The 13,581-nt window shown below is 31.8% G+C and overlaps 1 protein-coding gene across 5 annotated transcripts; it reads left to right on the top strand.

Moving 5' to 3' along the window:
• The first annotated feature begins 2,340 nt into the window (after window positions 1-2,340).
• On the top strand, window positions 2,341-10,305 carry LOC111916626 (protein WVD2-like 4). 5 transcript variants are annotated; one of them, XM_052770993.1, is made up of 11 exons: window positions 2,341-2,541; window positions 3,043-3,584; window positions 3,679-3,728; window positions 4,135-4,194; window positions 4,326-4,395; window positions 4,480-4,551; window positions 4,633-4,740; window positions 4,934-6,350; window positions 8,999-9,101; window positions 9,837-9,970; window positions 10,058-10,305. In XM_052770993.1, exons 2-8 carry the CDS (start codon window positions 3,045-3,047, stop codon window positions 5,303-5,305), a joined length of 1,272 nt encoding a protein of 423 aa, XP_052626953.1. In that variant the 5' UTR covers window positions 2,341-2,541; window positions 3,043-3,044; the 3' UTR covers window positions 5,306-6,350; window positions 8,999-9,101; window positions 9,837-9,970; window positions 10,058-10,305. The 5 variants fall into 5 exon arrangements, with proteins under 5 accessions (XP_052626953.1, XP_052626951.1, XP_052626954.1 ...); XM_052770991.1 differs by having other exon boundaries at window positions 7,713-9,101; XM_052770994.1 differs by lacking the exon at window positions 8,999-9,101 and having other exon boundaries at window positions 9,844-9,970.
• The last annotated feature ends 3,276 nt before the right edge of the window (window positions 10,306-13,581 follow it).

The raw sequence follows: 13,581 nt of genomic DNA, 5'->3' as shown, positions 1-13,581 counted from the left end.
CTATTTTTTATAATCATTAAGAATAGTATAAAAATAACTTAAAATAAGAATAGTTAAAAGTAATATTATATAAAAACTTATAATGTTATATTTAAAAACATAAACAAGGTTTGTTGTTTTATTAATTACAATTAAAGAAACTAACAATATTCATCAAATAAAAAGTTAAATTTCTGAAACCAAATTAAAATAATTAAAAGTTTCCAAATATGTTATTTTAAATAACTTAGAACAACAATAGTTAAAAGTAACATTGTATATAAAAATTTAATGGTTACCTTTAAAAACATTTTTTTGATGTATTAAATAATTAAAATGATATAAATTAAAATCTTCAACAAATAAACTTTTTAACATTAATTAATCGTAACAACAACTATATCATGAAACCATATATTATATTTAATTTTATTCACGAGTAACCTATAGGTAGAGGTCATTGACACAGTTAGAATTATAGAATTTTAAAAGATGTCTATATTATCATATAATTCAAAACAAACAATGTTTATACCAAATTATTATAAGATTTGTTTTATAATAGCCAACAACAATGTCATTGATATATTTAAAATAATGTTTGTAAAGACTTCAAATATATTATTGTATTCTGTGCAACGTGCGGGTATCATTAAATATACAATTTTTCTTTCACCACATTCATTTGAAACCTCTAACTTCTTAACTTCTTTTCTAATTAATACAGTAATTTAATTGTTTTTTCTATATTTAATAATAATTATTTATTTAATAAAAATCTTTATTTTAATTTTTTTTTTCTAAATAATCAAAAAGTTTAAATATAAGACCCAAATAAAAAAAATAAAAAGTTAACAAAAAAATAGATCAAAAATTACTTTTTATAATAATAATTTTTTCAAAAGAGATAGATTTTAAAATTATTTAAAATATTGAAAGTTTCAATATAATGTTAAATATAGAACCAACGTTAAGAAGCTTTAAAGTAATTTAAAAGTAATAAATGTTTAATATAATGTTAAATGTTTAAAGTAATTTAAAACCTATAATATATTCCATTAAAATGTCATAATTATAAAATATGTCTATATAAATTGATTAACCATTCATAATTACAAATAAGTATAAATTAAGCAATACGTTTATTTTTATTTTCATGCACAACCTACATGTAGGATAGTGACTATTGAGATGGTGTAATTTTAATATTTATATATGTTATATTTTATTTAAAATAAACAAATTATTTTTAATAAGTTAATGTCACAATTATTAATTCAAACTTAGTAACAATGCTATATTTTTTTAATAACAATATATTCATCAATATTTTACTTATATTTACACAACGGGCGTAGATTCGTCTAATTACATATACAACACATGATCACGATCTTCATTAATTTAAGGCTATCCGGTATGGGAAACATTTCACGCATGAGTTTCCTATGTGACACACCAACCCACCAGTAAACACTTACCCAGAGGCTGGTGGATTGGACTAGGAGTAGGCTTTAGTGGTGGTGAAGACACATGAAGACATCCAATGGGAAGGAAGTAGGCTTTTAAAGGACCGATAGGAAGGAAGCTGTTCTTTTTTAATCCATTGCAAACTAAAAAAATTAATTTAATTTTCAAAGGCCTAGTAATAACCATTTCCAAATGTTAGTGGTTTGGTAGTGAACTTATAGTGAAACTGAAATGACGGTGAGTTGGTAAGACTTTTTAGACTTTTTGAATAGATTGAATGCGACCCTTTTTGAATAGTTGAGTGTGACCACTACCCATGCCTAAGATTAAATACCCATTTTTCTGACATGTGACAAATTATTCCCTAACCAACTCATTAAATTATAAATACTAACATTTTATATTATTAAATTTAACATTGATATCATTAGTTTCATCTTTATAGTTGATTCAAATAGTTTAGTTTAATTTTTTATTATGATTTTTATTACGCAATGTTCCCTATAATTTAAATATATAATTGAGATCGTTTTATTTTTATTTACATTAGAGTAATATAAATTTATCTCAATAATATATCAAAAATAACATATTTTCGTTTTTAAAATTCAATATTTTATATAACTATAAAATATATTTTTTTGTATATCATAGATATGAAATTATATGAATATTGGAATCCCAAAAAATTAATAAACTATTTTCAGCGGTACAAAAGTACAAATACTTAAAAAAATCGGCTTTCCTTTTATAAAGTTTTCTTTAGATTACTTCAAAAATAAAATCTATTAATATATTTCGTTTATTTTAGTTGTCGTTATTTTGTCTCCGAAAAAATAAAATAATAATAAAAAAATCGACAACTCAGGGGGGTTAGTGGCTTTTGTGGCAATTTCGTCTTTGCGTGAAAATTTACCCCCATTCCCACCATTTTCATCCATGATCCACTCCACGCTCCCTGTAATCTCTCGGTAGCCAACTCACTCATTCATATCATTTGAATTTCAACACAAACTCCTTCATACTTCTTCTGAGATTCTTCTGAAAGCACATCTCCAGAGACTCCTACTACTATTCAATTTCTCAAACGAGGTACACCCTTATACTTCATCTTAATTGTTCGTCATTTTTTACAGAAAAAAGAATTGCTCCAGTTTATCCCATTTTGACGGTTTCGACTTCTGGGTCGAGTGTATTTGATTCTTGTTTTTGTTGGATCTTTTTATCTTTTTTGTTCTTAGCATATTTATCTATTGATTTCGTAGTACTGATTGGAAATTAGTTGGAAAAGGAATGATTCTTGATGGTCTTCGTATTGTGTAAGCAGAAAACGACAACACTCGCGTCAAAATCTTCTCTATCTATTTTACAGTGTTTCAAAACCCTAAACAGTGAAGTTCGACGTGTTTGTTGCTTAGATTCTTTATCATTTTTGTGGGTTCAACTAAAATCCCAAAATTAAGTGATCAAACATTGTATTCGACATTATAGAAGTGTTAGTTGGTTCAACTTTCGCTGGATTTATAATTCTATAATTCATCGTCTGCAATAGTAACTGACGTTTGATTTCCATTTTCAATGAATTCTCGATAGGGATGGAGTCTGGAAACGAAGTTGTTTTAGAGGATGAAAGCGGTGTTGCTATTAATGAAGATCCGAATGTGAAAAAAGAGGAAGAAAACTCAAATACAGTCGAGGAACCCCTTAATTCAACAGGAGTTGAAGTGATTGAAATCATTGAATCGTCTGACATTCGAGGGAAAAACTCCATTAAAGTTTCAACAAACGACGCGACTTCAAATAACAAGAAAGTAGTTAAAAACATCCCTAGTACGAGTTCTTCCTCTCGCAATCCTAAGTCAAATCCGTCTCAGAATTCATCTTTTCCTGCTAAAACCCCAAACCCTAATTCCATGAAGACTGCCATTGCTGGGCACCCTGTGAAACCACGAATTGAATCAAAAGGTAAAGCCACATTAACCAATGGAACTGGCTCATCACGATCTTCTAGTTTGTATACAGCTAATAGGAGAGCTTCTGTTGGAGTGAAGTCTACAGAAGTGACTGCAAAGAGTAGTGGTATGGCTACCCGGAGAGCCAGTTTACATTCAGTCACAGGCCTAAACACCTCAAGGGTAAAAATGTCTTTCATATTTTCCGTTACTCTTTTGATTCTTTGATAAATTGACATGTTCTTAGTTTATATTTTTGACTGTTTGTTTGTTTTAGCCCAAAAAATCCAATGGAAATGAAGACTGCCCTCCTTCTGAAGACTCCTTGTAAGCCATTCAATTGATTTCTTATGGTTGTTTGTCATAATTACAATTTTTTTTTCCCGTTTTTACCCTTGTAAGTACTGCAAGATTTAAACTTTCTTCCTTATGATCGGATAATATATTAAGGGTATCTAAGGAAATGTATTATTAAATCACTCCAAGTTAGTTATTCAAGGTTTTGCACATTGCCTTAGCGATGAAATATTGCATTCTAAAGATTTATTCTATTTTTACGGTTTTACCCTTGTATGTGATGGAAGATTTAATCTTCCTTTATGTGTCAAGCAAGATAGATTAATGGACTTTTAAGTAAACACATCATCTCAAAAACATTATGAAACAAAGTTCACAAATCTTGAAATGACCTACATACCCCTGATTAATTTTTGAGGCTGTTTTGCAATTGCAGATCAGTTAAGCAACATTCAAAACCAAGAGAAGATGATGACACTCGTTCCTCTACCTCATCGTATTATTCTCTGCTTACTTTTTGATTAAATTTCATGTTTTTTTTTTTTTTAAAAAAAAAACTTCTTCTCTTTTCTTGATTTCAAAAACTGATTATTCTTTAAAATTTTATTTTATGATGTCACAACACAGAGGGCAACATAGGAACATTGCATCCGGCTTTTCTTTCAGGTTGGATGAACGTGCTGAAAAGCGAAGACAGGTAATGATTTTACCATATTGCCCCTGCATGTTTACCCCTTTTTTATAACATAAAAATCAACAAAGTTTAATCTTTTTACATTAGTTCTATTCAAAGTTGGAGGAAAAGACTCATGCAAAGGAAATGGAGAAGACTAATTTGCAAGAAAAGTCAAAGGTCAAAGAATCTTTGAACTCATTAGTCAACGAAATTATAATCAAGTCAATGTTTTTAACTCATGGGGTTACAAATATGCAGGAAAGCCAAGAAGCTGAGATCAAGAAATTAAGGAAGAGTTTGACATTTAAAGCTGCCCCACTGCCAAAGTTTTACAAAAAACCCCCTCCAAAAGTAGAACTGAAGAAGGTAAATTACAGTTTTGCCCTTTACCGAGTTTTTCACTTTTGCTCTTTTAGCCTTTGTGTTTTACACATCTATGTGTATGCACAAGAGACAGAACGACACTGTTTATCCTTCTAGAGACCTTTTTATGATGTAAGTTACTATGATACCCTTGGCTGAGTATTGCATGCCAAATTACTATTTTGTCCCTTTGTAGATGCCACCCACACGTCCAAAATCTCCAAACCTGGGCAGAAACAAGAGCGCTGTGGCTGAATCATCAGGTAAAGTCAACCATGAGAAAGAGGTAGTCAAACCCGAAAAGTCAACTGGAAAAGTCAAAGCAAAAACCTCACCTTCCAAAGCGATGGTCAAACCCGAAAAGTCAAATGAAAATACTGGTAAAACAGAAGATGAAGAAAAGGATCCAGTTTGGAATGAGGAATTTGAAGCAGTCCAAATCCCATCTGTAAATCCTCTTGAGGTTGAGGATTGGATAGAAGTTGGTGCTGAAAAGAATGCTGCAGGGGTTGAGGAATTGACCAATGAGGATGTGACACCTGGAGATATTGTCATTGTTGAAGGTTAGAAAATTCTTTTTAATAGGGTTTTTTTTTTTTTTTTTGGGTGTGGAGATTTTGAGATTGGTTTCTGTGATGTGAATAGTGTGGTGAAAGATTGTTTTGTTTTTTGCAAAAGGGTTGTCTCTACAGGTTTATATGATATGATGTAATGAATCTTTCTTAGAATCCAAAGATGTGATTTTTTTTTAATGACTTGTTTATTTTGGCGTGAAAATTGGAATTTTTGTTTGTATTTATAAAAGATTCATGTTCTGGATTCTTATTTGTTTTTCATTTGCTTCCGGATGATTACGATGATGAGTCATGAGACATTAGAACAGATGGACATGATAATATTTTGTAACAATAATGTATCATTTAACGACTTTACTCCTTCTCTTTTGTTTTTCTTTCACCCTTAATTGAGGCTCAATTCCTTTTAATTGTTAGCATTTTGGGTGATAATGTTTTGGAATCTATAATTTTAATAGGAAAAGAAAAAAATCTGAATATTGTTTTGGAATCTATTCAATATCCTTGGATTATTTAAAAATCCTTTTTTTAGTATGTACCATTTGATTGAAAATAATTCGTAATATAAAAATATTGTTTTATTTAGTTTTAGAGGGTAATGGGGACCAATAAATTTAGAAAATTAACCAATGTATTACTCAAATTAATAAAACACTGACAGCCCAAAAGTTAATCATGTTTTTTTGACTGCATAAAATGAATTAATTGACCATGCATTTCGTGTCAGCATTCAGTAAACTTTCCACTTTCTAGATCCCTCCAAGGTGAATTTGGTAATTTCCTATTTTTTTTTTAAACGGCAGATCCTATTAAATGCGTCGGACTGTACAGATGTAAACCCACTCTATGCCCTTTTTCAACTTCTTATTCATTTCTGCAAATCATATCATAGTAGTCGTTGGTTAAAGAAGGTGGAGGTTGGAATCGTTGATTTCAATATATGTGTATTGTTTTCGATGGATTTGGTTCATGAAATATCGGCGATGGTTTTTATCAACCGGTCTCAAATTATTCAGCCGCGATTTCCCTGTTTAAAAGGTATGATTTTAATTTTTTGTGCTTTTCAGTTTGAATTTAGGGTTTACAATTTTAAATCCAGATTTCATGACGTTTGGCTTGATGTAAACTTAAAAAAATAATATCAAAGTCAGATAGTCTTCACATTTAATCAGGGTGATAGTAACGAAAACTTAAAGAGGGGATATATCATAGTGCTGTAAATAAGAACTAGATGCTGGAAATAAGGAAATCGTGACTAAAGACTAGGACTTCTATGGAAGTGCTCTAACTACATACGACTACAATAAGAATTAGTCAAAACTAGGGTTTCTCAACTTCTTATTCTCTGAAACGAGCTGGAAGCCTGATGACTCGTTTGGGTTTCGTGGTGGACTCGTGTGGAGAAGATGGTCCTATAACGTCTCGGCCTCTATCATGCATTTAGTTACAAAAATAATGAACCATTTTTCGGAAATTGGAAAAAAATTTCAAGAAAAATACGAATTTTAAAAACGCATTTAGTTCAACAATTTTTTTTAAATTTTAAAGGAAAATTTTCATTTTCCAAAATGACAGAATTTACAAAATTTCAAAAAACTGTTTACCAAAATTTTCTAATTCCATTTTTTTTAGATAAAATATACACACACCCCCTAATTCCCTCACTATCACCATCACCGTCGTCATCACCACCACTACCACACATCACCACCACAACTGTCGCCATCATCAGCACCAACACTACCCCATTACCTCTACTACCACCATTGCCACCACCACCCTACCATCACCACCACAATCGTCGCCATCATCCCCACCACCGCCGCCACCATTGCCCCCACCCCCACCACTCCACTCTACCATACCACTAAAAAGATCTGGTCTAAAAAAACGAAAAAATAGAAGATCACTTTTTAGGCAAAAAATAAATTTGAGGTTTAATCTGGAAAAAACACAAAATATAAGTTTATGAGTTAATCCGAGAATCAAAGACAAAAAAGAAAATTAAGTCATTAAATTAGGGGAAACACCCGTGAATAGCATGGTGCAAATCTTTCTTCTAATTCGACCTCCCTAAAGAGGAATCAACATTTACACTGTTACTGTTACTCTGAGATTATGACACTCCTAGGTAAATATTAATGAATTCAATTGATATTCTTTAGGTACTTTTTTAATATTTTTTAGCTAATATCATCCACGAACCTCTGGATTTATAAACCCTTAATATTTGTTAAGAGCATAGTTAACATTATCAACAATACTCATTACATATTCAGTTACTATTCATCATGAACCCATTTATGCTCATTAGATATTTGGTTACATTCTTCATGACTAAGTGGAAGCTTATGAAATGCATGTGTTACTTGGATGCATACTTGTATAATGCCTTAGCAGAGACGCATAGTTTATTAGCGGGCTGACCATGAAGAGAGCGGTCAATGTTGTTGATTTGATGAGTTTTCTTCCACAACTATGTGACCCGCAGTGTGAGCTCCTTTTGCTTCGATCATGTATGGGCATTGCAAAACTTTTCTTTGGTTTAAGGACTTGCCAGTTGGTGCATATAAAAGAAGCAACTTTATTCTTTGACAAAGGATTGCGTAGGTCTATCGAGGATATGGTGGTATGTGGAGGCCCCTTCTTTGGAGACATCCAATGGTGTCTGACTTCCTTACATATTCGTTTCGGTGGTTTGGGTTTGTACTCGGCATACGAGGTTTCCTCCTACACATTTGTAGCATCGAGGGCCCAATCTTGGGTATTACAAGAAAATATCTTACGTGACAGTGACATATATGGTGTGGACTCTGATTACCTATGTGCTATGACTCGTCTTTGCGATACGATTCTGGGATTCGACTTTAGCAGTTTCACTAATAAAGACACCGCTCCCCTTAAATCCCCAAAAGCATTGGCGTGTGCCCTTTTTAGCAAAATCGTCAAAGATATGGAAGTCGACTTCGACATGACTGTTAGACAGAAAACAGTTTTTGAGTGTCTTCGGGCACCTCATGCTCAGGATTTTCTGCTACCTATCCAAATTGATGGCCTTGGCCAACATATGTCTCCTGTGAAGTATCGAACTATCCTTCGTTACCGCCTCATGATTCCTCTATTCCTAATTCATGAGATATGCCCAGTTTGCCGCAAGACATGTTTGGATACATTTGGGGAACATGCGGTTCATTGTAGAGAGTTCCTTGGTTTCAAGTACATATATGATGTGGTTGGGGATGTTAATAACAGATTTCAATCACATGTGATTAAAATATGTTATGAACATCTTATGCTTTTGTTTTAATCATATCACTACAAGAAAGGTTAGCATTACCGGCGACGCCTTTAGCGGCGACACAAGGCAATAGCGGCGACATGTAATTGACGCCTACAACGATCCGCGTCAAACTAACCCCATCTGTCCGATTTCTTTTCAATCCAACGGCTGTAGAGGAAAGCGAAAAGACGCGTTGACTTTTCCCTCCACTGGTTGCCGCTATTGCCCTAGTGTCGTTGCTAATACGCATTCGTCGCCACTATTGCCTGTCGCCGCTAATGCGCGTGCAAATATCCCATTCCAGTTTACCTTTCTACGATTTCTTTTCTGCACTATTCTTTCTTTTCTCTTTTTTCTCTCCTTTCTTTCTTCAATCTCGCTTATTTCTTCCGACTTGGTGGACTAGGAAGTGCCTGTTGGGACCGGTGCTATCCCCTCCTTCCCCCAAGACCGCCACAGCCCCAAAACCGGCGACCTTGAGCTACATTCCGAAATTGTCCCCAATCGAGGTCGAATTCCTCCTCTTTTTTATGATTTTTCTGTTATGATGTTAATTTAGATGATAAACTGTTAGTAATTTTCAATTTTGTTGAGTGATGATGTTTGTATTTTGAGATATGAAGTGGTTGTGCATTTTGTTGGGTTATTTTGTTGGATTATTTTGTTGTATTGTATGCATTTTGTTGGATTGTATGTTTTTTCAGATTTGTGGGAATTTTATTATGCATTTTGTGTATGTTTTGTAATTTATGTTTAGATTACATTGGCTTAAAAATGAAATTTGGCATGAATATATACATTTGTTGGATTGTAATTTATGTTTATACCACATTGCCTTAAAATGAAATTTAGATGTATAAATTTGTATGAAATTGGAATATGCAAATTGGATGTATACATTTGGCTTAATTAGGTTATTAATAGCAACTTACTTCTAGTAATGTATTGTATATGGTTTCAAAGTGCTTAATTTTGTTAGTGACTCAATGTTTGGCTTTAATTGGATGAAATTGGCTTAATTGTAATTTATGTATACATTTGGCTTAACTGTATGAAATTCGATGAAATTGGAATATGCAAATTGGATGTATACATTTGGCTTAATTTAAAAAAAAACATTAAAAAAAATAATAAATTAGAACTACTTTAAGTTGATTTTACAATTAATTTATTATTTTTTTTAATTAATTTATTTTTAAAAAAATAATAAATTAAACTGGAGTGGGACATCTTGTAATTTACAGGCTGTAGACGAGGTTTACTTGGGCGATACTCTTGGCTATGATGGTCGTTGTTATGGGGCTTGGACATTGAGGTGATGGAGTCGGGGATCCACCACCTCCAGGAGGCTTTGGTCGTGGTCAGCACGAACAAGATGGTGAGTTTATTATGATATATTTATTAACTATTTTTATTATTTTATAATAAGTTATTGTGACTAATATTTTTAATTTTATTTTTTCAGCCGAGCTTCCAAAAAAAAGAAGGGGCATGTCAAAAAATATCGAGTTGGGAAAGTTGATACGGGCAAACAAGGGAAAGCCCGTAGATTTGGATTTCGACAGGGAGATCACATATTCCCCTATCGGGAACCGTGGTAATTGTTTCACACATGAAATTGGGAGGTATTTCCGGAACAATGTCCCTTTCAACGTATCTGGTTGGTACAATGTTTCCCCCGTCTTAAGGATCGCAACAGTTGTACATCTAAAGGTAACTTAGATACAATTTTAAGTTTAGTTGTGATTGTTATTTAATTAACTAAATTTTTTGTGTTTTGCAGAATAAATTTGATTTGGATAAGGTTGACATGGATTCGGAGCGTGCTCAATTGTTGCAGAGCATTGATTCGAGTCTTGCAAAAGTTTACAAGGCCGAAAAGTAAAGCTCATTCTTGTTTTAAGGAAATCGGGGGGCCTACACATATCTCAGCCGCATTGAACAACCCCCCTAATGATATGTCACATGAAAATTAGGCGAAGGCGGTCGAACATTTTCAAACGCCATAATTTTTAAGGCGTTCGGCGTCAAACAAAGAATGTCGTGCAAAACAAGTAGTTGTAAACAGAGGGGGGTCGAGCTCATACAACAATGCATGTTTCAAAGAAGTAAGTTATGATATATTTAAATATTTATTAAAGTATAAATAATCTAATTTTTAATGTTAAATAGGATATCAGTCGAACCGAAGTTTTTCGTAAGGCTAATTCTAATCGCCGAGGGGTATTTTATAGTCCTGCAGTGGAGCAACAATACGTAAGTGGTTAATTTGTATTTTTCATATAAGTGTTTATATCGCCAAAGGTATTTAGTAATCTAATTTTTATGATTATTATTATTTTTTAAAAATACAGAATGCTTTACTCGAGGAGATAAACCAACGAACCCAAGCTACTTCTGAGGCAAGCAGTCTAGCACCAACTGATATAAAAGATTGTTTTGAAAGAATATTGGGTGTTCGACGCGGACATATCAGAGGCATTGGGCGTAAACCCCCTACCGTTGTGTCCATGTACGATCAGGAACAACCAATGACACAGTAACAACCACAATCACAGGTAATTGTTAGTAAATGCTATAATGGAAAGTAGATGTATGTTTAAGTGTATTTGATATGTTGATATTTTGTAAAATGGTATAATTAATTATAATGTTATTATGATATGTTGTTAATATATTTTGTTTTCTTTATAGTTGGAAATGCTGCAAACAATACTAAAGTACCCGGCCTGTTCTGCAACATTGGAAGAGTGGTTTCGCTCGTTGCCGCCGCCAAATAATGAAGGAAATGATGACGAGGACGAGTAGTTACTTTAGGATTTTATGAAATGTTTTTGTAATTTGGAAGAATACTTAATGTGGTATGGATTAATATTTTGGATTGATTGTATATGTATTAATATTTCTATAAAAAGTTATCAAAATTTTCAAATGCTATGTGGATTAATATTTGGATTGATTATAAATTTAATGTTAAATAAATAAATAAATAAATAAATCAACAGAGTATTAGCGGCGACATCTTTTGTGGTGGCATCTTTACTTGAATGTTCAAAATCTGAATCCATGTAGTTTTGGATTTGATGACTTGAATGTTCAATATCTTCATTAACATCTTCAATATTAATTTGATCTTCATTTCTAAAGAAATTCACATTATCGCTTGTAAAAGACATTATCACACAATAGAACTTGTCATTAACAACATAAACAATTATTATTACAACAAATATTAATAATATATGATTTAAAAAACTATAAAATAAAATGTAAATGTTCATAAGATTAGCCCTGTCGAAAATACCCGATACCCGAATTACCCGCCCGATTTTTTCGGGTATCGGGTAAATTTTTCCGGGTAATCGGGTTACCCGATTTTTTTTCGGGTCGGTATACCCGAATTACCCAAATTATTTTAAAAATATATTTTTTTGTAGAGCTTTTACTATGTAGCAGATATTTGATCACGCTTAAACTAACTATCATTATTGTAAAACATAAATATATTTATTATGACAATACGACACTAACAATATTAAAAGTAATTTTTATTTATCATCACATTTTTTAAAACTTAATTGTTTTCTAGATTATAGTTTTTATTACAACTAACAAACTCATTATTTTAACGAAACTTTAGAACATGGCAAAACTTATGGCTATATTTATCTTAAACATTTTGAACTTTTAAATTAAGATATTTAGGTATTTGTTTTTTTAACATCTTATTAGATTAGATTAAGTTGTTAAAAAATTACTTGATATCTCATGCATTATTGACTAGAAAATCTCAATGTTCAAAGCTTGAGTAACTTCGTTTATGTCTCGTTTGTTTATATAAACAAGACTAATAAAGCACGACGTATTTATTTCATTAAATTTATTTTTAGGTGAAATTAAAAAAAAAAAGTCATATATTTCGGGTAATACCCGAATTACCCAAACCCGACCCGATACCCGAATTTAGTTTGGGTAGGGTAACGGATAATTTTTCTAACATGAAAAACCCGAATTACCCGAAACCCGAAAAAATTACCCGTTCAACACCCTTACATAAGATTTATGATTATAACATATATCAATCATATGTGGTTTTAAACATATATGACTAAAATATTTATGATTATAACATATATTAATCATATATGATTTAAAGAATTGTATTATAGTTTATAACATATACATGATCATAGGGTCACTTGAAGAACATGATTGTTAGCTCAATGAGGGGAGCTTTTGGAGGCCAAAATTGAATCTTTTAAATGCAATAACCAATTAAATTAACGACTTTCTACTTTTGCATTGATGCATATGCAACAACAACACAAAAGGAGATGGTGTACATGTTGAAGGATGAAGAAACTACTGAAAAAGATCATAATCACATGTGATTGAAATAATATATTATAAACAAATACTAATCACATGTTTTTTTTGAATGTTTTAGGTTTTTCTGCAAGTATAAATCACAATTATTTGCTTATGATATCGATTCAAACCGCATAAATGTAGCTACAAGGGAAGAATTGGCATTTCATGAAAAATATATTAAACCTAACTCCTTTTGAACTCAAAACTTTCGATTTGTACTTCATAAATCCAGTTACAATGCAACAATCGACAACTAATGATCAAAATAAGTTCTGCAAATTGATGATTTTTACTTTTTTGATGAACAATATCTTAAACTTAACTCCTTTCGAATCAAAACGTTAAATAACTGAATCGATTACTAAAATACATGAAATAAATACAAATGTGATAGTTTAATCATCAAAAAAAGTTATGCAAAGTGAATATTTTGTACCTTTTGATAGAACAAACTATGACCTAACTTCTTCGACGACGACGATACAATTACTTCTCTATAAGAATCGAAGAAGAAAACACTTGTATAAAGAATCTTAGAAATCGGTAAGATTTAGAAGCAATTCCGTAAAATTCGATGATAATCACTCAATTCTCAATGGATACTCTCGACCAAACTTT

This window comes from Lactuca sativa, chromosome 1 (assembly GCF_002870075.4).
Source record: "Lactuca sativa cultivar Salinas chromosome 1, Lsat_Salinas_v11, whole genome shotgun sequence".
Taxonomy (NCBI): Eukaryota; Viridiplantae; Streptophyta; class Magnoliopsida; order Asterales; family Asteraceae; genus Lactuca; species Lactuca sativa.
This window is presented reverse-complemented; position numbering and strand designations above follow the sequence as displayed.